Genomic DNA, 20,672 nt, shown 5'->3' on the forward strand with positions numbered 1-20,672 from the left:
CATTATTTGTGTGGATTAAAATGAGTTGACAGATGAAAAGCCTCAGCACCCAGTCAACGCTTGACAATGATCATCATTGTCTTATTGGGGCTTCCGTGGGCAGCCCGAAGTGAGGCTTGTCATTTTTCCTGTGATCTGACTCTTCTGTATTCCTTGTGTGCTTGCTTATGACTGTCAGAAAAAGAAGTCTATTCCTATCTCAAGTCTTGATCTGGAGGTCTCTGCCTGAAAACAAACCTTGGTTCTGAAAGTTGAAAAAAGAACTTGGCTTTCTTGAAAAGACATGAGTACAAACAATATTTTAGTGCCTGTTTCTTGACTTTCTCTAGGAGATTAGCCCTTGGCCTGAGAATTCTTCCATTTTTTTCCTCTTCGGAAGTTTGCACCAGTGGAAACTTTTGAAGGAGGATAAAGAACTCTCCTTGAGTTTTAGCGGATGGACTTAAATGGGCTTGTCTTGAAGAGGGATGGTACTGTACTTCTGAGCCTTTTCAACAACTGAAAAGCTCCCTTGTCCCTCAAGACACGATTTCTTTTTCTTTATTGTGGGAGAGAAAGACAATGAGGATCTCCCCTTTTCTGGAAGGAAGTGGTGGTGCAATCAAAATTTTAAAGAAAAACCAGTAACCTAAAATATTTTGTATGTAAGTGTGATTATCATGTATCTCAGAACGAATATGGGTGTTAGGAAATCAAAGCAAGTTAATTGCCTGCTCCTGGTCAGGCACCTGTCCTGGGCATTTGTACCTTCATCATCTTATTTTAATTCTCAAGACAGTCCTGTACAATGGAGATGATCCTCATCTTGCAGGAGAGGCAGCTGAAGCTCAGGGAAGATCAGCAACTTGCTCGATGTCGTATAGCTGCTCTGTGAGATGGGTTTTGGACCCGGTTCTGCCTACCTCATTCTACTACACAGTTTCAGCTCTTCTTTTCCATTGTTTGGCTAGATGACTTGATTTGATTGCACCTTTATTTAAATTTTAAGCTTTGGATAGGTGTACATGGTTCAAAATCAAAAAGCATAAAAGGTATATACTGGAAAGACTTTCTTCCACCCTTGTCTCCTAGGTTCCCTGGATCTAACCAATATCATTAATTCCTCAGGCAGAGAAATTTTATGTGTATACAAGCAAGCATTGTGTGTGTATGTATATGTGTACAAACCCCCTTTTTACATAAATGCGAGCATGTTCTGCTTTGTGCCTCACATTTTTCCTTAACAATATCTTGAATATCTTCCCTTAATAGTGGTTTAAGAGCCTCTTCATTCTTTTTTATAGTGATATTCCATTTTATGCTTATAAGGTGTCTTGATTTTTGGTTTAGACATTACGGTCGCCATGTATATAAGTTTATAACTTGAAGTATTGAGCTTGCAAAAAAGAAGTCTAGTGGGCATGTTAGCAGTCCGTTCTTTTAAATTTGCTAGGCTGGGGTGCCAGTTGGTTCATCAGAAAGCAAAGCACTTAGAACATATGATATCAGCTGTTACATAGAACCTCTCTGCCCTTCAGAGAGCTGGAACAGGAATCTTCTCTTTGAAGGGTGTTTCTGCAGTTTTCATAAAACCACAGTTGAAGACATTGTGCACTGTCACTCAGTGTCCTTTATGCGAAGATCAGTTTCTTCTAGAAAAAGTTCTGCTGCAGAGATGACTTCTTTAGTTCCTGTTGTTTGACAGTGAAAAAGTAACACAGTCTGAGCCCTGTTTCGTAGCCTCTTCTCATTTGTTAGTTCATTCAATCCTCAAATCCACCACGTCAGGTGGGCTTTCTGTTTTTCGTGTGACACTTGAGGGATCCGAAAGGAGACCCCTTGCTTTCTGACCTCCCGGGCTTGTGTTTCTAAGGACAGCTACAGGCTCGCACTTGCACTTTCATATTGGATGTGAGCAGGAAGGCAGGGCCTGTGTCTGCCTTGCCTACCGTGGTGGCCTTGGCGCTTAGCCTGTGCTTGGCCTGTCACAGGGGTTGGTGGATGGCTGTGAAGTGAAGGAATGAGTAAATAAACGAGCATCCACTGACTTGCCACGGTTTCCTCCTGGGAAGGAGTGGAGGCAGAATTTGAAGCCAGGTCCGTCTAGTCCCAAGGCTGTGGCCTTTCCATTCTGGCTGACTTCTCAGTCAGGGGTGCTCTTCCCTCCAGGGCTCCTTGGCTAAAAGGAGGGAGACCTGTCCTCGGAGATTGTAAATTTTACTGGAAATGTTATTTTTCTTTAAAATAATACACATGTAGTATGGAATAAAATGTAAAGTTGGCATAAATTATTAAAATAAAGCAGGAGCAAGATTAGAGAAATCTTGGATTTACAGCAGTCCTCTGCAGGCTGCGCACGCAGACCTTCCTCTTTACTGCATGAATTCACCTAATATTCTGCCTGGGGTACGTCTGTGGACTGGTTTGCGAAGCCCATCACTCCCCGCTGCCTCATGTTGTGATCCGTGTGCCAAAGATTCTGTCTTTGGATTCTCACGTGAGTTACAAGCCCAAGACCATGTGTGTCTCCCTTTGTTCCAGTCACTTAAGAGGAAGACGGCTGGGGAACACTGTGGTGTCCCCTATAGACAGCTGGCCCTGTGTGGTCATGGCTCTTTGGGAAGGGAGCACCCTGAAATCTTATATTGAAGTGAGACAGGCAGTGATGTGGCCTCCTGCTTATCCATCCACAGGTTTTATTTTTTTGAAGCTGTAACACATTCCCACTGCTACAACCACCACATGCATGATTGCAAACAACCAGAAGTAATTGCCTTGGAATGGTAAAAGCAAGCTGCAGAATTGATTGTAAATTTGCCTGGTGGAGGGCAAACAATTTTTAAATCAGCCTCACTTGTATGACATTTATGCCTGAATGTTTGAATGCTCTGGCTGTTAGGAGCTTGGAAAATTTACATAATTGTTCCAAGCCTTGAGAAATCCAGGGCCTTCTTTGGAGCCCACCAGTGTTCAGTAATTCCCTTTTCCCTGTGCCCCGAGGCTAATGAGGGTTTGAATCTAATATCTGTCTATTATGAGCACCACTGAGCCAGTCCGTGCTGAAAGTAGGTTTCCCACTATAGGCATTCGGATGTCCTGTGCTTCACACTGTTTCTTTTCTTTCCTAATCTTGTCTGGAAGAACATCGAGCTCAAGGTGGAAGTAGAGAGTCTGAAGCGGGAGCTCCAGGAGAGAGAGCGGCTGCTCGTCAAAGCCTCGTGAGTACCTGTCCCCCTGCCGCGAGCTCACAGGTCGCCCAGGGTTCTGGTGGCGGAGGCTGGGTGCGTCGGTACAAGAGAACCTTGTGTTTCTAAGCCAGTTCTTCTCCAGCGGGGCTCTGAGGACCGCGAGGAAATTTTCATTTTTATTTAATTATTTTTCAACAAACTTTTGAAATGTAACATACTTACAGGAAGATGAACCAATCGTAAGTGTACAGCATGATGATTTTCACAAAGCAGACACAACTGTGGGCCACCTTCCAGATCAGAAACCAGAACAATCACCAGCCCCCCGGATGCTTCCTCTGTGCTCCCGGCACTTACCCTTCTCCCGCAAAGAGAACCACTGCTCACCGATGGCATCCGCGTTGCTTAGTTCTGCCTGTTTTTGAACTGTATAGAAAAGGAATCGTACGCTGTGCACCCGCCCTTTTGTGTCTGGCCTCTTTCCTTAGCCATGTGTCTGTGAGATCCATCCCTGTTGTCAGTTACATCAGCAGCTCCTTCGTTTTCATTGCTGTGAAAGGCTGGGGGGCCTCGGGGTCCTGAAGGACTCCTGCGGTGGGTGAGGCAGGGGGGCAGAGGGTGGGGCTTCAACCAGAGGAACTCGTTCTTGTATGTGTTTTATGTGCTAGGGTCCCTTGTAATACTTCGTTTATAAGAGGGGTTCTACTGCTTTAAAAAATTTGAAAACTATTATTTTAGTCAATCAATCAGTTAATTAATTTAAATATTTATTGAACAACAAGCGCAGTTCAGAGGATACAGTCTGTGACTCAGTTGGTCATTCATTCATTCATAAACATTTCTCACGTAAATGTGCCACACGCTGAGGATTTGAGAAGAGATGTCCCTTCACTCAGGAGCTCATTGGAGACGGGTGAGCCTGTGAACGGGGTGTGCTGGAGGTGCAGTGACAGAGGGCGTTTGTGGGCACGGGGTGAGGCACCAGAGTGTGCTGAGTTTCGCTTGGCGAGAGAGGAGTAAGACTTCCCAGAGTTGACCCACCAAGGACCTGGCTGGAAGCTTACGTGGAAATTGCTTCATCTGTCCTAGCAGCAGAGCTCCTGCTGGATACGGCTGCCCAGGGGTGTGGGGCCTTTGGCCTAGGGCACAGCTGTGCTGCTCTGGGCCGGGCCACACAATTCCTTTTATTGTCACACAGCCAGCAGCCGGCATGGACTGCTGTGGGCTCTGAGTAGATTAGAGGTTCCCTGGCCCAGGCTTCTCGGAGTTATGCTGACTGTGCACACGTGGTATTTTCTGAGTGAGTGAGTGAGTGATGAATGAATGAATGAACAAACTAGGTTGACACTTTTTTTTTTTTTTGGGCATGCTGCTGGGCTTGTGGGATCTTTGTTCCTCATCGAACCCGGGCTCAAGGCAGTGAAAGCGCCGAGTCTTAACCATTGGACTGCCAGGGAATTCCCTTAACACCTTGTTTTTGTTGGTTGCTTTTGTTGTTGTTGTTCGGAAGCACATCGTTCTCTGGGCAGGAAGTCAAATCGACTTTACCAAGCCTAGAAGTCAGTAGCAGAATTCAGTCTGTTTCCTACTCTGTTCACCCTGCCTGCTGCAGATCTCAGCCAGGACTTGTTTCTAGCCAGGCGTGTGCATGTGGAAACCCAGACTCAAAAAGGCCACGTGCACCCCTCAGTACCAACGCACCGAGCTGAACGTCTGGGGGCTGGTGCCCGTGTTTGTATGCATAGATTTTCCAGCTGCCCAGACTGGTGTCCAAGGCCCTTTTTGGTCTGACCAGCTTTATTAATTTATTCAGAAAATATTTATCAAGCAGTTGTTGTGTGTGGCACTGGCCTAGGTTCCTGGAAATAGAGCTGTGATCCAAACAGACACGTGGGGCTTACGTTCTGGAAGGAGTGATGGGGATAAAATACTTGGAGTAATAGATATATAAATACAAGTTGGGAAAAGAGCTGTGAGAAAAAGGGAGGAAGCTATGAGAGTTAGAGCAGCAGGAATAGGTCTGTAGCTGTAGGTGTGTGGCCGGGAAGGTGGCATTTGAGATGAGATGGGATCTGGGGGTAAGTAGGCCTTGACCAGGGGAAAGGGTGGAGAAGGTGTTGAAGGAGGAGGGAATGTGCAGGTCTCAGGAGATACGACAAGTCTGGGGGGCTCGGTCTTGTCTTGCAGGGTCTTGAGGCCTCACTAGAGATTTTGGTCTTTATCCTGAGATCAGATGGAAAGCAGTCATGGGTTTTAAGCAACTGACACAATCAGGGCTTTGTTTTTTAAAAGGTCACTCTGGTTGCTGAGTGGGGAATGTTGTGTGGAGGGAGCAGGGGTGGAAGCAGGGAGTCGAGTTAGGAGGCTGGGCCAGTAGTTTAGGCAAGAGATTCGTGATGAGCTGCATGGGGGGACTGGGGAGATGGTTGGGAAGCAAAGTCCACAGGGCTTGGTAATGGTGGGAAGGGCGATGTCAAGGGTGCCTTCTAGAGCAGGGGTTCTGTTTAAGAAAGTCACAGTGACTTCACTGCTCCAGCTTTCTCTCCACCAACACTTTATCCCAGATAGTGCACAGCTACTGAAAATGTCCTGCCCCTGCTGCTCTAGCTTTGCCCTGGCAGATCTCTTCTGCTTCCCGTCCCCTCCTGGCCCAGATGCCTTTCCTGTCACCTCCCCTCCATAAAGGCTCATGCTGAGTCCTGTGGCTGCCCGTGGTCCACATCTCAACCTCTGTACAGACTGCTCTGGCATATAATGACAATCCCATGTGTATGTAACACTTCACAGTTTATAAAACGCTTTCACATCCATTTATTGGTACATTCCATCATTATCCTGGGAGCTAGGCAACTTTCTAGGAAAACCTTTTGTGGCGGGGGGAACTTAGGCCTGGAGACGGGAAGGACCGTGACAAAATCACTTAGAAAGATCAGAGCTGGCATTAGAACTCAAGTCCCTGACTTTTAGCCTGGCACTAGGTTTCATGTTCTTTATTTTCCTGTATGTGATTCTCATTTCTCTAACATGACTGTGCATCTTGTGAGGCCAAGAGCCTGTTCCCCTACTTGAGTGGAGATGGGGCCAGTGGAAGGGGCAGGGGCTCTGGGTTGGCTCTGCCAGTAGGTGGGTCTTTGGCTTCTGAGTCTTGGCTTCTCAGCTGTTCCTACTTCATGGGGCCTTTGTGCGGATTAGCTGCCACGGGCTAGGCGCTCTGTCCACCACACGTCTGCTAAAGGTGCCTTTCTTTACCCCGAAGTGCCCAGCACCTGTCACAGGAAAAGCCCCTGCTTTTCCTAAAGAACTATAATTAGAATGGAAAGAGTCCAGAGGAAATGTTGAGGGTTAGAAAGGGTAGCGAGGGTGGTGTTCATAGAAAGTTCTGTTTGTATTGGGTGGAAAGCTGGATTAGACCAGTTTCTGTAAACCTTTCCTCTCCTTAGGTCTTGCTGTCTATCTCATCTGTTGCCCCAGATTTTATAAAGAGAGAAAGGGTAGAAGGAGAGAACGAATGTTTACTGAGATCCAGCTTTGCCCCAAACCCTGTGCCTGGCACTTGACATGCTTTATCGCAGTTGATTTTACGACAGCTATTTGAGGCAGCCAGTGTTCCCATTTGAGTGAAAAGAAAACTGAGGCTCAGAGGAGTAGGAAGTCTTGCCCAGGTTGGTAACAGAACTCGGACCGGCCTGGTCTGGAGCTCGCTCTGCCTTGCTCTGGAGTAAATATATAGTTTGCTGGCGTTCTATTATTATATTTCTCACTTACAATAAGGGGACATTAAAAACAGAAGCAGACATATTGTCGGGAGTAAATTTTGTCTCTGTGGCTTTAAAACACAAACAAAAACAATAATTCCATTAGTAGGGGAAAATTGCGCCATACTGCTGAGTATAAATTTTATTGCTGCAGAGATACAAAGATGATAAATGAAGAGTTGGAACATTTGTTATTGGGAATATATTTTATTGGTATAACTAAAGTGCAGCCAAACTGAATAATACCAGTACTTGTTAAAAATTGTAGTCAGCCCCTTGACAACGTATATGATTCAGACTGCAAAGCAGAAATGTTTGATCTGGGCTGATAGGAGGGAGCCGGTGTATCTGCACTTGCTGGGTGGTGGAGGCGGGGGGAGCGGGAGGTAGTCGAGCGGGCCATTTTCTAGAGAAGTCTCTATAAAGCCCAAGGGCTAAAACATTTCTGGTGGTTAGTGGAAACTTGGGACTGGAAAAATCCTGTGTCCAAGGCTCAGGAGGGAGAAGCTTCTAGTGCAGAAGCTTCTAGTACAGAAATCTTCCAGCCGTGTATAATGCCTCTTGAGGAGTGGTGGAAGTGATTGTGCATCACTGTGAATTCCAGACAGCACCGATCAGGAAATGAGCTGAGGGGGTGGCGGCTCATTTCTGAGGACGTTTCATAGCAGTAATCAGGAGGTGGCCATGTGGTCTTAGTTCTGGCCAGAGAGGATCCATTCTCAGCTCAGATGCCAGCAGAGGGGGTGGAATGAGGCCTCTTACAGCAGCGCAGCAGGGGCCAGTGCTGCGGTGGCCTCGGGGACAACAGGCTAGCAGGCAGCACTCAGATCAGAGAGGAAGGGCACCGCGCTACGGCCACCACCACATGTGCTAGCACATGAATTCTGAGAGGTAATCATCTCATTTTTCAAATGAGGAAACTGAGGTGTAAGAGGTAATTTACCCAGAGTCACACTGAGGACATAATAGAGTCAAAATTTGGAAGCAGATCTGTTCAGCCTCAGAGCCCCTGTTCTTTCTTTCCAATTGTTCACATTGAATTCCATTAAAATGATATCATGACACTGGGGCCTTCTGAAGGCTTATTGGTGAAAGGAAACAAGATATGAATAAAGTCTTTATTAGCAGGCGACTCATGTTCGAGACAGCAAGTATGGCCCTCTTGACTTTCCATTGTTCTCAGTCAGAAATTCACATGGCCTGTACATGTGAGTGTCTGATCACGTGGCCCCTAGTTGGAAGAATGTTATATACCCTTAAAGTAGGGCATGGGAGGCTGGTGGTGAATAGATTTATCCTTTTGCAGTTTTTTTGAAAAACTAGCTTTAGGTGGAGCCATTTCCTTCATTATTCTGCCTTCTGGAAACCCGCAGTCATTTTAGAAATCTGATGAGAACTGCTCTGAGTCTGTGTCTCACAAATTCACATCCGACACTGTTTTTCGAGAACCAAAATGAAAGGCGTCTGTGGTTGTAGAGCTGTGTCTGGTGTTGGTGGGCCAGCCCCACCATGCTGGTCAAGCAGAGAGAATGTTCCACGATGCCCGGCGATGTGAAGTCTGCCTTTTATGTTAGAGGTGGTGGAGGAACGTGGAGAGTGGGTGACCTCCTCTCCTCAGGCCCTCAGTTGCCGCTCGTGCTCGCAGAGTGGTCGTGCTGTGTTTGAGATGCTTCCCCCTCCAGTGACAGAAGACCTTTACCCTCAGGTTTATTTTCGTTGTCTCCTGCTCCTTGCGCATTGGTTTGTCACACCAGCTCTCTGCCTTTCCTGCCACCGGTGGAGGTGTGCTTTATCGGAAGTTTCGTGGTGGGGAATTTGGCAATAGCTGTCGAGTGTCTTAAAAACGAGCTTATCCTTTAACCTAGTAATTCCCTTTCTAGGAGTTGACCCTAAGGAAATCACTGGATAGTATGCAAACTATATGTATATATCATATATATGTGTTTTATTTATTTATTTTTTAAAAAAACTTATTTATTTATTTAATTTATTTTTGGCTGCCTTGGATCTTTGTTGTGGTGCACAGGCTTCTCTTTGCGGTGGCTTCATCTTGTTGCGGAGCACGAGCTCTAGGCGCACGGGCTTCAGTAGTTGTGGCACGCGGGCTCAGAAGTTGTGGCTCGTGGGCTCTAGAGCGCAGGTTCAGTAGTTGTGGCGCACGGGCTTAGCTGCTCTGCAGCATGTGGGATCTTCCCGGACCAGGGCTCGAACCCGTGTCCCCTGCGTTGGCAGGCGGATTCTTAACCACTGCGCCACCAGGGAAGCCCCTATATGTATGTGTTTTAATTGAGATATAATTGGCATATAACATTGTGTAAGTTCAAGGTATACTGCACGGTTGGCTTGATACACTTATATATTGCATTATCTGTGTTTTTGAATTACAAATCTTAATTAAAAAAAAAAAAAGCTCAGCACAGGTCTGTGGGAGAAGTGACCAACAAATATTCTTCGTCTCTTTGGAGGAGCGGTTGGAATCACCATCTGACTGTCACTCGTGTGCATTTTACGCCTTTGCCTCTTTTCGCAGGAAAGCAGTGGAGAGCCTCGCCGAAGGGGGCGGCTCTGAAATGCAGCGGGTGAAGCAAGAGGCTCAGAAGAAGGTGCGGCAGGTCGAAGAGCTCCTAACCAGGAGGATGCTCCTCTTAGAAGAGGCAAGTCCGGGGCTGCCCTGGCCGTCCAGTGCTTAACACTCTGCGCTTCTGCTGCAGGGGGCGTGGGTTTGATCCCTGGTCGGGGAACCAGATCCTGCATGTTGCGCAGTGTGGCCAAAAAAAAAAAAAAAAAGAAGAGGCAAGTCTGGAAGCCCTGAGGAGAACGTGTTTCTTACAGCGGGTTCATAACCGAGTTGGCAGAATTTTGTTCCTCTTTTCATAAACTGTCAGGGTTTCAGCAGAGACAAGAGCCCCCCCGCTTGCTGAGCACCTCTTGGGCTCCAGCCCCGTTCCAGGCACTTTGCGTATGGAATTTATACCCTTACACCCTGCACGCTGGCCTTTATTGTCTCCATCCTCTAGATGAGGACATGGAAGTACAGAGAGAAATACTAAATAGTCCATGTTTAGTCCTGGATTTAAATTACAACAGCTGATTTTACAGCCTGTGTCCTGACTGCAACACCACCCTTCTTTTTATCTAGTTTAGTTCCTTTACTTTACAGAAGAGGGAGCTGAGGCCTGAGGCCCGGAGAGGGGAGGCGACCCGCCTAACACAGCTAAGCCTGGAGCCAGGTTTCCTGACTCGTAGGCCATGCGTGGCCACGCAGCCCCTGTCCCCAGAGCCCAGCCTCCATCCCTCCATCCCACCTGTGCCCACTGCCTGCTTCCTCTCGGGGAGCCGCTCTGTGTAGCTCCTCTTTCCCCCCATTCTCAGCCTGTGGTGGGAGTCAGGACGCTCCTTGGCCAAAAAACTTTATCTCCTAGACGCTGAAAAGCTTTCCTCCATATTAAGCTCGTCATCGAGTGATACCAGTTCCTTTAAATTCTTGATCTTTGAAGTCTGTTGTTTCTCTACCCAAAACCCTGATTCTTCTTGGCAGATAAGAGGAGAAATGACACCACAAAGCACTTCTAGATACAAAGAGCAGATTCATTTGTACTGTATTTTACAGCTTATAAAGGTCTTTTCCATTTGTCATGTTCACATCAGCCCCATGGGGGTGTGTAGATCCTAGGTCCAAACTACAGATGAGGAGACAGGCTCAGAGAGCTGGGAGACTTAGTCTCGGTCATAAGCAGTAGAGCTGAAACCAAAAGGAGGGTCTTCTGAGCCCAAATTCTGAACTTTAGTTAAAATGTAATTCTGAGACTTTTAAGAGACTTAATCTGTTGTTTCAGTCATCTTATTTTTCCCGGTAAGTGCTTCCCCAGGTTTTAGGGTAGCGGCGTGACTGACAGTACTGGGCTGAATCCCTGCTCTGTCACTAGCTTGTCACCTTGGAGAAGACATTTGCCTTCTCCGCGCCTCTGCTGCTTCATCTGTGAAATGAGGCCAGTGCTGTCTGCCCTGCAATAGTAATTGTAATAACCGCAGTGAACTAACGATTTATGGAGGGCTTACCATGTCTGAGGCACCCTTCTCAGCCTTTTCATACACTGACTTAGTTCATCCCTTCAGTAAACGAATGAGGTAAATACTTTTACTATCCCTTTTTAAGAACAAAACCAAAAACATGATGACACAGGCACAGAGTGGCCAAGTCACTTGGCGCAAGGTCACCCCGGTAGTAAATGCCAGGTGGTCTGGCTGTAGAGCCTGCATTCTGGGCTGGTCGAGTCTCTCTGTCAGTATGTAACTTTCTAGGATCGAGTGAGGATCAAAGATCGTATAAATAAAGCTCCTTGCTCAAAGCCCGGCATCAGTAGGCCCTCAGTAAATAATAGTTTTTGCTGGTTTTTTGTCTCAGAATATGGGGAAGTGGTTTTCCCCAGCTATCGTTGATATTGACAGGCTGTCACCCTCTTGGGGAGACGGTGGTGGACGAGGCACCGTGGAGGGAAGGGCAGGGAAGAGGAAGCCGGCGTTTTTTGAGCTTCCTGTGACGCAGCGGGCATTTGACAGAGTCTCCCAGCAACTCTTTGAGACAGTGGTTATCCCTGTCTTACAGGTTGGGAAACGGGCTCAGGGAGGTTAAGGGACTACTCAAGGTCACCCAGCAGATAAGTGGTGGGAGAGCTGGGTTTTGAATCCAGTTCGATTTGCCTTTCATCTTCATGATGCAGTCAGAGGCAGTGGCATGAGGGCTTGGAGACTCACATCTACTACTCGGTCACTTTCCTGAGCACCAGGACCTTTTTCCCTAACACAGACAGTGCCTGCGTGATTTAGGCAATTTCCTTTTTGGCTTCTCTGAGCTCTCAGGAAGAACATAAGAGTTTTTTACCACCTAAATCACCTTGGAGGTACAGAAAATGCACTTTAGAGTTGTGTAGTCATTATCTTAAAAATAGTGAGGGGGCAGTGGGGTGTGGGATGAATTTGTGTGGAGATTATGGTGACTCCTAGGAATTTATGTATGTTTAGGTATTGAGAGGCACATTTCTCCTCGTTCTCATTGAAACAGTAAATATTGATCGGATTTTTCAAAACCCAAAATACGGGTCTTGTAGAGTCTTTTCCATTGGAAATGCCTATTACTCTTCAGGATACAAGAGGGGAAAAATGGCTGGTGAATGTATTTATTACTGATTCTCCCCATGTGTAGTACAATTCAGGGAGGGGAAATGTGCTGGAGAAAAAGTCATAAATATTTATATTTTAATCCAATTTCCTTTCAAAGTGTTCCCAATTGTATTGAAAAATGGCATCAAATGCGTTTAATTTAACTCTAGGATGTGAAAGCCGCCCAAGCAGAGCTGGAAAAGGCCTTTGCTGGAACAGAAACAGAGAAGGCTCTTCGGTTAAGCTTGGAAAACAAGCTTTCAGAGATGAAGAAGATGCACGAGGGGGATCTGGAGATGGCTCTGGTCCTGGAAGAGAAGGACAGGTCTGGCTCTTACCCCTCTGATGCTCTGACATCCATTTATCTGGCAGCATGAGCCAAAAAAAACGGAAAGAGTTGTTGCCTTCCTACCCTTTTCCCCTTCTTTTTCTACTTGTTCCCCATAGTGAGAAAACTAGGGATAAAATCAGGGTGAAAGGGAAAGGAATAGGGTAGTGATATGAGGACAGAGATAGAATTAGTAGACAGAAGTTCATGCTGAAAAGTTCTACTCAGATACTAAATTTAGCATTCAGGTTTTGGCTATAAGCTTCCTGGTAGCCAAAGGAAAAAGGGAAAAACAATTTTGATGGACATAAGATTCACATTGCTCGCAAGACAAAACAAGCTAGTAACTCAGGAGAAGCCCAGTTTTACTTGTCATTGTCAGAGAGACATTGCTCTTGTAGATTTTCCCAAAGGGAACAGTAAGTGACTCCATCCCCACAGTAAAATACTAGTGAATTTTTTGTGACCCGTTTTCCATCATATCTCTTAATGCAGGCTGAGGGCCCAGATTAGTAGAGTGCGAGGGACCAAAACAGTGTAGACCAAGTACAGAGCTCTTCAATCGTCCAGAAATAAAACGTGTGCCATTTGGTCCAGAGAAGTGGGTGGACCATACGGCTTTTCGGCAATCTTCAATGCCCTTTATGTCTTGCAACCAAACTTTGAATCAAAACTGGTCAGGAGAGAGTGGAGGTTTAATTCTTTACCGTTCTTGCATTTTGATACTCTTGCCTTGCTTTGGTGGTTACTAAGTGGAAGGTTGAGTTAACTAAATAGAAGTGAGACTTCCAGCTAACCTCTGGCCCATCCACTGAAGAGCCAAGCTAGTTTGGAAGTCGACAGAAGTTGTTCTAAAGCGTGATCAAGGAACTGAACGAGTACAGCCTGGCCGAGTGTTGTGTTCTGGAAGGGGGGGCGGTAGGAGGAGCTGGGGAGAGGGAAGGTGGGGCAGGTCCTGTGGGCCTTTTGGTAGAGTTTGGGTTTTGTCCTCAGGGCATGTGGGGAGCCACAGAAGAGCTAAGGATGGGGGCGGGGTGGGGGCAGAAATGACAGGATCAGATTTAAATTTAGAGAGATCCCGCTGGCTGCCCCCTGGAGGATGGATTGGCAGGGGGATGGTGCTGAAGTCCAGATAAGAGGTGATGGTGGCGAGGACCGAGGTGACAGGACTCGGGTTGGGGAAGAGCAGGCAGAGAGGCTGGGAAGGTTGGGTTGGCACGATGGCTTGAAGGGCTTGATGGCTGCTGGATCTGTGGATGAGGGAAAAGGCCGCAGAGGTCCCCCTGACCCAGGTCTTGAGCACGAGCAACCGTGGGGTGGTAGGGCAGTTTGCTGAGTTTGTGGGAAAAGGGGAGAAAGGGGGATGTTTTGGGGTGGAGGAGGTGGGAAGATGAGCTTTCAGTTGGGACACACTGGGTTGAGGGATTGCAGGCATCCAAGAGGAGAGTCCAGGAGATGCTGGGCCTATGGAGTAAGGCCTGAATTAAAGGAGACGCAGATTCCTTCCTCCACCAGCTGCTGAGCCTAGCCTCGGGCTGGGCGCCAGGAACGCAGAGGTGAACACTGCCTTCCTGATACGGAGCTCCCATGTGGGGGAGGGGGCGCGCTTTGAAAACAGAAAGTCACGATTGGTGCTGGAGGTAAGTTCCAGGTCTGGGCTGTGACAAAAGCCAGGGAGTGATCAGCTCTGCTTGGGTGTGGGGCAGGGAGAGCTTACGGGAGGAGAGTTCTGGGCCTGGGGTGAGGCACCCTCCAAGGTGGGACGCGAGGCACAGTTTGGAGCAGCCTTGGTCCCTGCTAGCATACGCTGTAGAAGCTTGGCTGCTTATCGTTTTGGAAGAGGGAGCCCTTTTTGGGAAGGGTTAATGCTTGCTGAGTACCGACTGTGGTCCGGGCAGTGGGACCGCCATGGACGTGGGTGATCAGGTCGGGGCCTCGCTAAGGCTGCCTGCTCCTGGGGTCTCCTACCGGTCTGGCTGGGGAGGCACCGAAACCTGATGCGTCAGTCCTGCAGGTGCACCCGTCTCTCAGGGATAGGGGTGCCTCCGCCACACTCCCGGCAGCCAGCTCTGGGTTTCTGCCCGCTCGCTTGGGTGTGGCCCTCTGTGGTGGAACTCTCCTGGGCCTAGGATCAGTGTGTTCCCTCCCTGAAGGCAGGCCTGCCCAGGAAGCTAACTTGAGGTCAGAGGTGTGAGTGAATTGGATGGAGCAGGGGCCCTCGGTCACGCCCTGGTGAGCTGGATCCAGATCTGCCAGGCGACTGACCGCCGCTGAGCAGGGCCCTCACCAGGACAGGCACTGCCCGTGTCCTGGCCTCCCGCCACCCTTTTCAAAGGGACATGCTTTAGCTTCTTGATTTCCTTCAACTGGACCTTACAGCTAGTCCGTATCTCTAAGACAGTCAGCCTTGAGGAGCCCTGCAGGTCAGTATGGCCGACAGACATGTTTTATTTGACCCAAACAGTACTTTGAAAAGATGGAATTTGTTGCTGATGTTAAAAAAAACCAAACAAACCTAATTTCACGTGAAAGTCTAGATTTCCAGCTTCTCTTGAAAACCTGGAAGGCGTGGCAGGACTGGGCCAGGGTCTTGCTGGACTGAGGCTGCCCCCTTAGGCGGGCCGGTGCACCAGGCTGGCTACAGTCCCCACAGGCCTTCCCTGCTCATTTCCATCCCTGTCTAGAACTTGCTTTAAGGTAACTAAAGCAAATCAATTTTATCGAAGTGTTAAGTTGCACACAGCACGACACATCCATTTTAAGTGCATACTTTGGTGACTTTTTACCTCTCCAGTTGACTGTGTGATGATTTCAAAGTTGAACCCCTAGAGGGCAATCTTACTCCTCCAAGTTGTGGGGGTATCGCGCTGGTGCTGCCTGGTTCCCTCTGTGCCCAATTATTTTAGTCCTTTTGGGGCGCCATAACAAAATACCACAGACTGGGTAGCTTACAAACAATAGAAGCTTATTTCTTACAGTTCTGGAGGCCGGAAGTCCGAGATCAGGGCGCCAGCATGCTTGGGCGAGGGTCCTCTCCCAGGTCACAGACTTCTTATTGTATCCCCACCTGGCGGAAGGGGTGAGGGATCTTTCTGGAGCTCCATTTGTGCTGTCATTCATGCGAGTTCCACCCTCATGATCTTATCTCCTCCCGAATGCCCCACCTCCTAATCCTATCACCTTTGGGGGTTAGGATTTCAGTGTAGGAATTTTGGGTGGACACAAATTTTCAGATGCTCAAATACGCATTGCTAGGCGCTTTAACTGCTTTTCGCTCACTCCTCACCTTCACCTTGGGAGCTCGGGAAGCTCTCTCAGACTTCCAAGCCTTTGCTCTTTCTACCCTACTGAGTTGCCTTCTAGGCTTAGCTGGAGAGACTCTTCTGAGGGTCCTTTGACAAAATGCTAATTGCTCAGTGTTTAAAAAACAAGTAATTATAGCCAGATAGCCACTGTTACTTGTTGCGTTCTGCTATGTGCCTGGAGTTGTGCAGCATTTTAAATAGCTTATCTCCATTCCACATAAGCAAGTTATGGCCACTTTATAGCCGGGGCAGTGCAGGCTCAGAGAGGTTAAGTAACTTGGCCGTGGTCGGGCTAATTCGGTGGCCCGGAGAAGGGTGTGCTCAGCTCTTCCTGAGGGGGCCTCTGGGGTCTTGAGGGGAGGTAACGCCTCACTGGTGGGGGCGGGATGAATGGGTGTGTATCAGGTGGAGGTGGGAGCAGAGGTGTGAAGGGCATTCTGGGTAGAGGGAGTGGTGTGCGCAGGGCCGCCCGGCTTCTGGAGAGGCTTGGGAGGGAGGCTCTGAGAGCCCATGTAGAGGGTGACCGTCTCCTGTGAGAGGCGAGACGGACGCCATCAGCAGCACCTCTGATCTCCTAGGCCCTAAAAGACAGGGCCGCGATCGCCTTGCTGAGGAGTTTGGCCTTTATTTTGGAAGCCAGTCTGTTTTAGACTTTGCCCTGGGAAACCTTGGCGAGACGCTCTCTGGTTTTCACGCTCACTGGAACCGTTCTGCTTTACTGGTCATGTTTGTTGAGTCTCACTGACAGATTACTTTGGGAGAGATTTCTTGCCACCCCCCCGGCCCCCAAATTCGTAATCCACTGCTGTCGATGGTGGGGGCCAATGAAAGTCTTTGAGCGGGAGTGTGACTCGATCAGACCGTAGTCTGGCAGCTCAGAGGATGGATTGACCAGGGCCGGGCTGGAGGCGAATTCTGGCCCCAAATCTCCCACCTGCAAAATGCGGTTCCGTTTATGTTCGGTCGTTGGACGCGTCTACTTTGAAGATGTCCGGCCCTGTTTCCTACCTCCTGCTCCACTGAGCTAAGAGGACAGCTTAGAATTAATATTTAAATTTTGTTCTCTTTCAGACTGATTGAGGAGTTGAAGCTGTCTTTGAAGAGCAAAGAAGCTTTAATTCAGTGCCTGAAAGAGGAGAAATCTCAGATGGCATCTCCAGATGAAAACGTGTCATCTGGAGAGCTCCAAGGACTTCCTGCTGCTGTGAGGGGAGACGAGGAGAGAGAGACAGAGGTGAGGTGACGGGACATGGAGGCGGACTTTATTTATTTATTTAAGACTTTCTTTTAATTTATTTATTTATGGCTGTGTTGGGTCTTCGTTTCTGTGCGAGGGCTTTCTCTAGTTGCGGCAAGCGGGGGCCAGTCTTCATCGCGGTGCGTGGGCCTCTCACTATCGCGGCCTCTCTTGTTGCGGAGCACAGGCTCCAGACGCGCAGGCTCAGTAATTGTGGCTCACGGGCCCAGTTGCTCCATGGCACGTGGGATCTTCCCAGACCAGGGCTCGAACCCGTGTCCCCTGCATTGGCAGGCAGACTCTCAACCACTACGCCACCAGGGAAGCCCCTTGGAGGGGGACTTTAATTAGCAGACCTGATCCCCCTGTGGGAAATGGATGCACATTCAGTCCCCAGGGTTCGCGCACAGTGGCCTTCAAAATATTAGCTCCCTGTTGTCTGCTGAGGAATTACCAGAAACCTCCTTTGTCGGGGGCCCTGGCATTTTTTTTATCCTTCCAGTCTCGTGTTCATGTAGAGTCGGTTGAAAAAAAACAGTCCAGGGACTTCCCTGGTGGTCCAGTGGTAAAGAATCCGCCTTCCAATGCAGGGGACGCGGGCTCGATCCCTGGTCAGGGAACTAAGATCCCACATGCCCCGGGGCAAATAAGCCCATGCGCCGCAACTACTGAGCTTGCGCGCCTCAACTAGAGAGCCCGCGTGCCACAAACTATAGAGCCCATGTGCTCTGGAACCCGCACGCCACAACTAGAGAGCCCGCACACCCTGGAGCCTGCGCGCCACAACTTGAGGAGAGAAAATCCTGCACGCCACAACTAGAGAGAAGCCCGTGTGCTGCAACGAAGAGCCTGCGTGCCGCAACTAAGACCCGATGCAGCCACGCAGCCAAAAAAAAACCACAAAACCTTTAAAAAAAACCAAAAAAACAAACAAAAAAAATAGTCCACACCTGAGCGCCTCTGTTTTCCTATGGGTTACTTTGTCGATGCCCGGGAACTTTGTTTGCACCCACTGGGTTTGGTTTGTCTCTGTGGTTAGAGTCAGACTTGAGGCCACCTTCAGTCGGAAACTTCAGAGGGAGTGGGGAAGGGAAATAACTTGTATCAGGCCTGGCAGCACTCGAAGGGTGTCAGCGTGCACCTCAATTAACCCCGGCACCTTGCAAGGCAGAGATCACGGTCCCCTCGTCGGGTAGAGAAACGCGCTCAGAGGCGTCGTTATATTTTCCCAGGCTCCAAGAGGTGGGTCGCTGGTAGGGACCCCAAAGCCCCCCCTGGACCCCTGCCCCCCACTAGGCCGCCTCCATGCCCAGCTGTTTTGAAGCGGGTGGGCAGGCCTGGAGGTGCAGGCAGGCCTGGTAGTGGCCTTCCGGTCCTGGTTGGACCCAGGGTGGCTGCCGCGTGTGGTCCCTAAACGCCAGGGGACGTTTCAGTGCTCATGGAACGTCTCAGTCGCTTTGTGGAGCAGGGATCTCCTTCGTCCCGACCACAGCAGCGAACCCTCTAGCCTCACCGGTTAGTTTTTGGCTGTGATTAGCCCGTGTCTGCTCCTCCTCCTGACCCTTCTCGCTCCCCGGGCGCTGTGCTTTAGTGGCTTTTGCACCGTCCCGTAGCTCTTTGGTTCACGCTCCGTGGGGCTGGTGGTCAGCCAGTGCGGGTTGCTTGTCTTTACATTTTCTTAACTCGGGTGGATTTCCGGTGAGACAGGAGTGGATGCTTGTTTTCATGAGTTCCTCAGCAGTGGGGTGGGGAATAGAAAGTAAATGCAGTGTTCATTCTAACGGTTCTGGGGAAGCTACTGGATTGTGGGTCCCTTCCGGGCACCAATGAATGCCTTTTCTTAGGCTGCACAAATGGAGCAGGAGAAGGAGAGAAATCGCTTTGAAGAGAGGATCCAGGTATGTTGATACAGTTTTTACAAACGTATTGAGGATTTATCCCTGCCTCTTGCTTTCTTCTGAGTGCAACAGATAATTCTGTGTGACGGTAGCTGTCTCTCATTGAGTCAAGCTTTAGGTGTGTCAGAGAGGGTTTCGTAACCTTTGCGGTAACTCTGTGGAGTAGGCATTCCCATTTTGCAGGTGTAACACATGGGGCTCAGAGAGGTGAGGTTCCGTCCCCAGGGTCGCAGAGTTGGAAGAGGTGTAGCAAGGATTCAGACCTGCCAGGCCAATCGCAAAGCCACTTCTGCAGGGTCCCCTAGTCACGGCGGCCGCCATTTGTGTAGCGCCTGCCAGCGTCGAAAGTGCTTTCACGTCCATTATCTCATTTGATTCTCACAACAGCCCGGGAGGGAGGCAGCGGTGAATATCTTTAGAAATGAACTCAGACTATAAATGCATATATTCGGTCTCCGTCAAACCAAATTCTCTGCTGGCTTTTGTAGCATTAAGGAGTGAAATTAATGATCTGTTATTTCCCCTAAATAACCTGGCACGGTTTCAAAAGCTCTGCTGTGACTGTATTCAAATTCCAGAAGGCACTGGAGTCCTTTCCACGGGCGTAGCTGTCATCGTCTTAACTGATCTGATCCCCTTCCTACACCCAGCCCTGTTGCCGCGAGCGGTAGAACAGTAACTTGGAGCTGATGCCACGATTCTCAGCTCTACTTGGAAACATTAATCACAGGTTGACAGGAGTGATAGAATAACTGCGTTTGAGTGTGCTCTTAAAGATACATTTACAGTGCATTTTGGTTAGAATGCGTCAACTTAGTGAATCTTTTTCTAATCTAATTTAGGCACTTCAGAAGGACCTGAGAGAGAAGGAAAGAGAAATTGCTACGGAAAAGAAAAATAGTTTAAAGAGGGATAAAGCCATTCAGGGTCTAACCATGGCACTGAAGTCGAAGGAAAAAGAGGTATGTCTGATACACCTGAAGTGAGACTTTTCTTTATTAGCTTCTGTGACAGGCCTGTCTTACCCTGAATTTTTAGCTTTAGGTAAAAAGTTTATAAGAGAGCTGAGATGAGTATAGAAAGTGGGGAAAGGGTCCTGTAGTCAATTAGAAGTTCTTTTGTAGAGTCTAATTCAGCGCTGTCCAGTATGACTATAATGCGAGTTATGTATATAATTTAAAATTTTCTAGTAGCCACGTTAAAAGAAGTAAAAAGACACAAGTGAAATTAACTTTAAAATACATATGTGCCAGATGTTATCATGTCAACATGTAATCAATAAAACAGAAATAGCAAGGAGGTATTTAACATTTTTAAACTGTGACCTTTTGTCACCATATTGGACAGTGTAGGTCTAATCTTTTGAGAGACAACAGAAAATCGAGATAAAGGAGTTTTGGGAGGCAAGGCCATGACTGCGACATCTCACCTGGGTGATCTGCAGGCTCCTCAGAGCCGGTACTTTCTCAGCAGACCCATCACCTCCATCGCCACCCCCATCTCACCATCCTACTCCATTTTCTCTGCTCTTGTCTGCGTTGGTGGCACCACCGTATCCCTAGTCATGCCAGCCAAAAGTCGCCCTTGACTTCTGCTACCTGGCTTGTTGCCTTTGGGATCCAAGGTGGTGGCTCACGGTTCTTTGCGGTTCTCCTGTCACGAGTATAGCCATCAGTTATGTCTCAGTAACTCCTCGGCACAGATACAGAGAAGAAGACACAGCTCTGCTTGCCAGTCTAGCAGGGAAAAACGACGGCGTGAAGGTGTTGTGACTGAGGGAAGTGCAGGGGGCTGTGGAAGCAGAGGGAAGGGGGCCTAGTCC

At 48.5% G+C, this 20,672-nt stretch overlaps 1 protein-coding gene across 6 annotated transcripts in view; it reads left to right on the forward strand.

The window, feature by feature from the left end:
- Positions 1-20,672, forward strand: part of CDK5RAP2 (CDK5 regulatory subunit associated protein 2) — a 182,187-nt gene that overhangs the window by 32,994 nt on the left and 128,521 nt on the right. For 5 of the 6 annotated variants that reach the window (XM_068552134.1, XM_068552136.1, XM_068552135.1 and 2 more), the window contains 6 exons: positions 3,121-3,197; positions 9,453-9,576; positions 12,253-12,407; positions 16,787-16,949; positions 18,797-18,850; positions 19,693-19,812. In XM_068552134.1, the coding sequence (XP_068408235.1) occupies positions 3,121-3,197; positions 9,453-9,576; positions 12,253-12,407; positions 16,787-16,949; positions 18,797-18,850; positions 19,693-19,812 (693 nt within the window). Of the gene's footprint in view, positions 1-3,120; positions 3,198-7,760; positions 7,814-9,452; positions 9,577-12,252; positions 12,408-16,786; positions 16,950-18,796; positions 18,851-19,692; positions 19,813-20,672 lie in introns of those variants that run through there. The other variant, XM_068552139.1, reaches the window with a different exon arrangement.

This window comes from Eschrichtius robustus, chromosome 10 (genome assembly GCF_028021215.1).
Source record: "Eschrichtius robustus isolate mEscRob2 chromosome 10, mEscRob2.pri, whole genome shotgun sequence".
NCBI lineage: Eukaryota > Metazoa > Chordata > Mammalia > Artiodactyla > Eschrichtiidae > Eschrichtius > Eschrichtius robustus.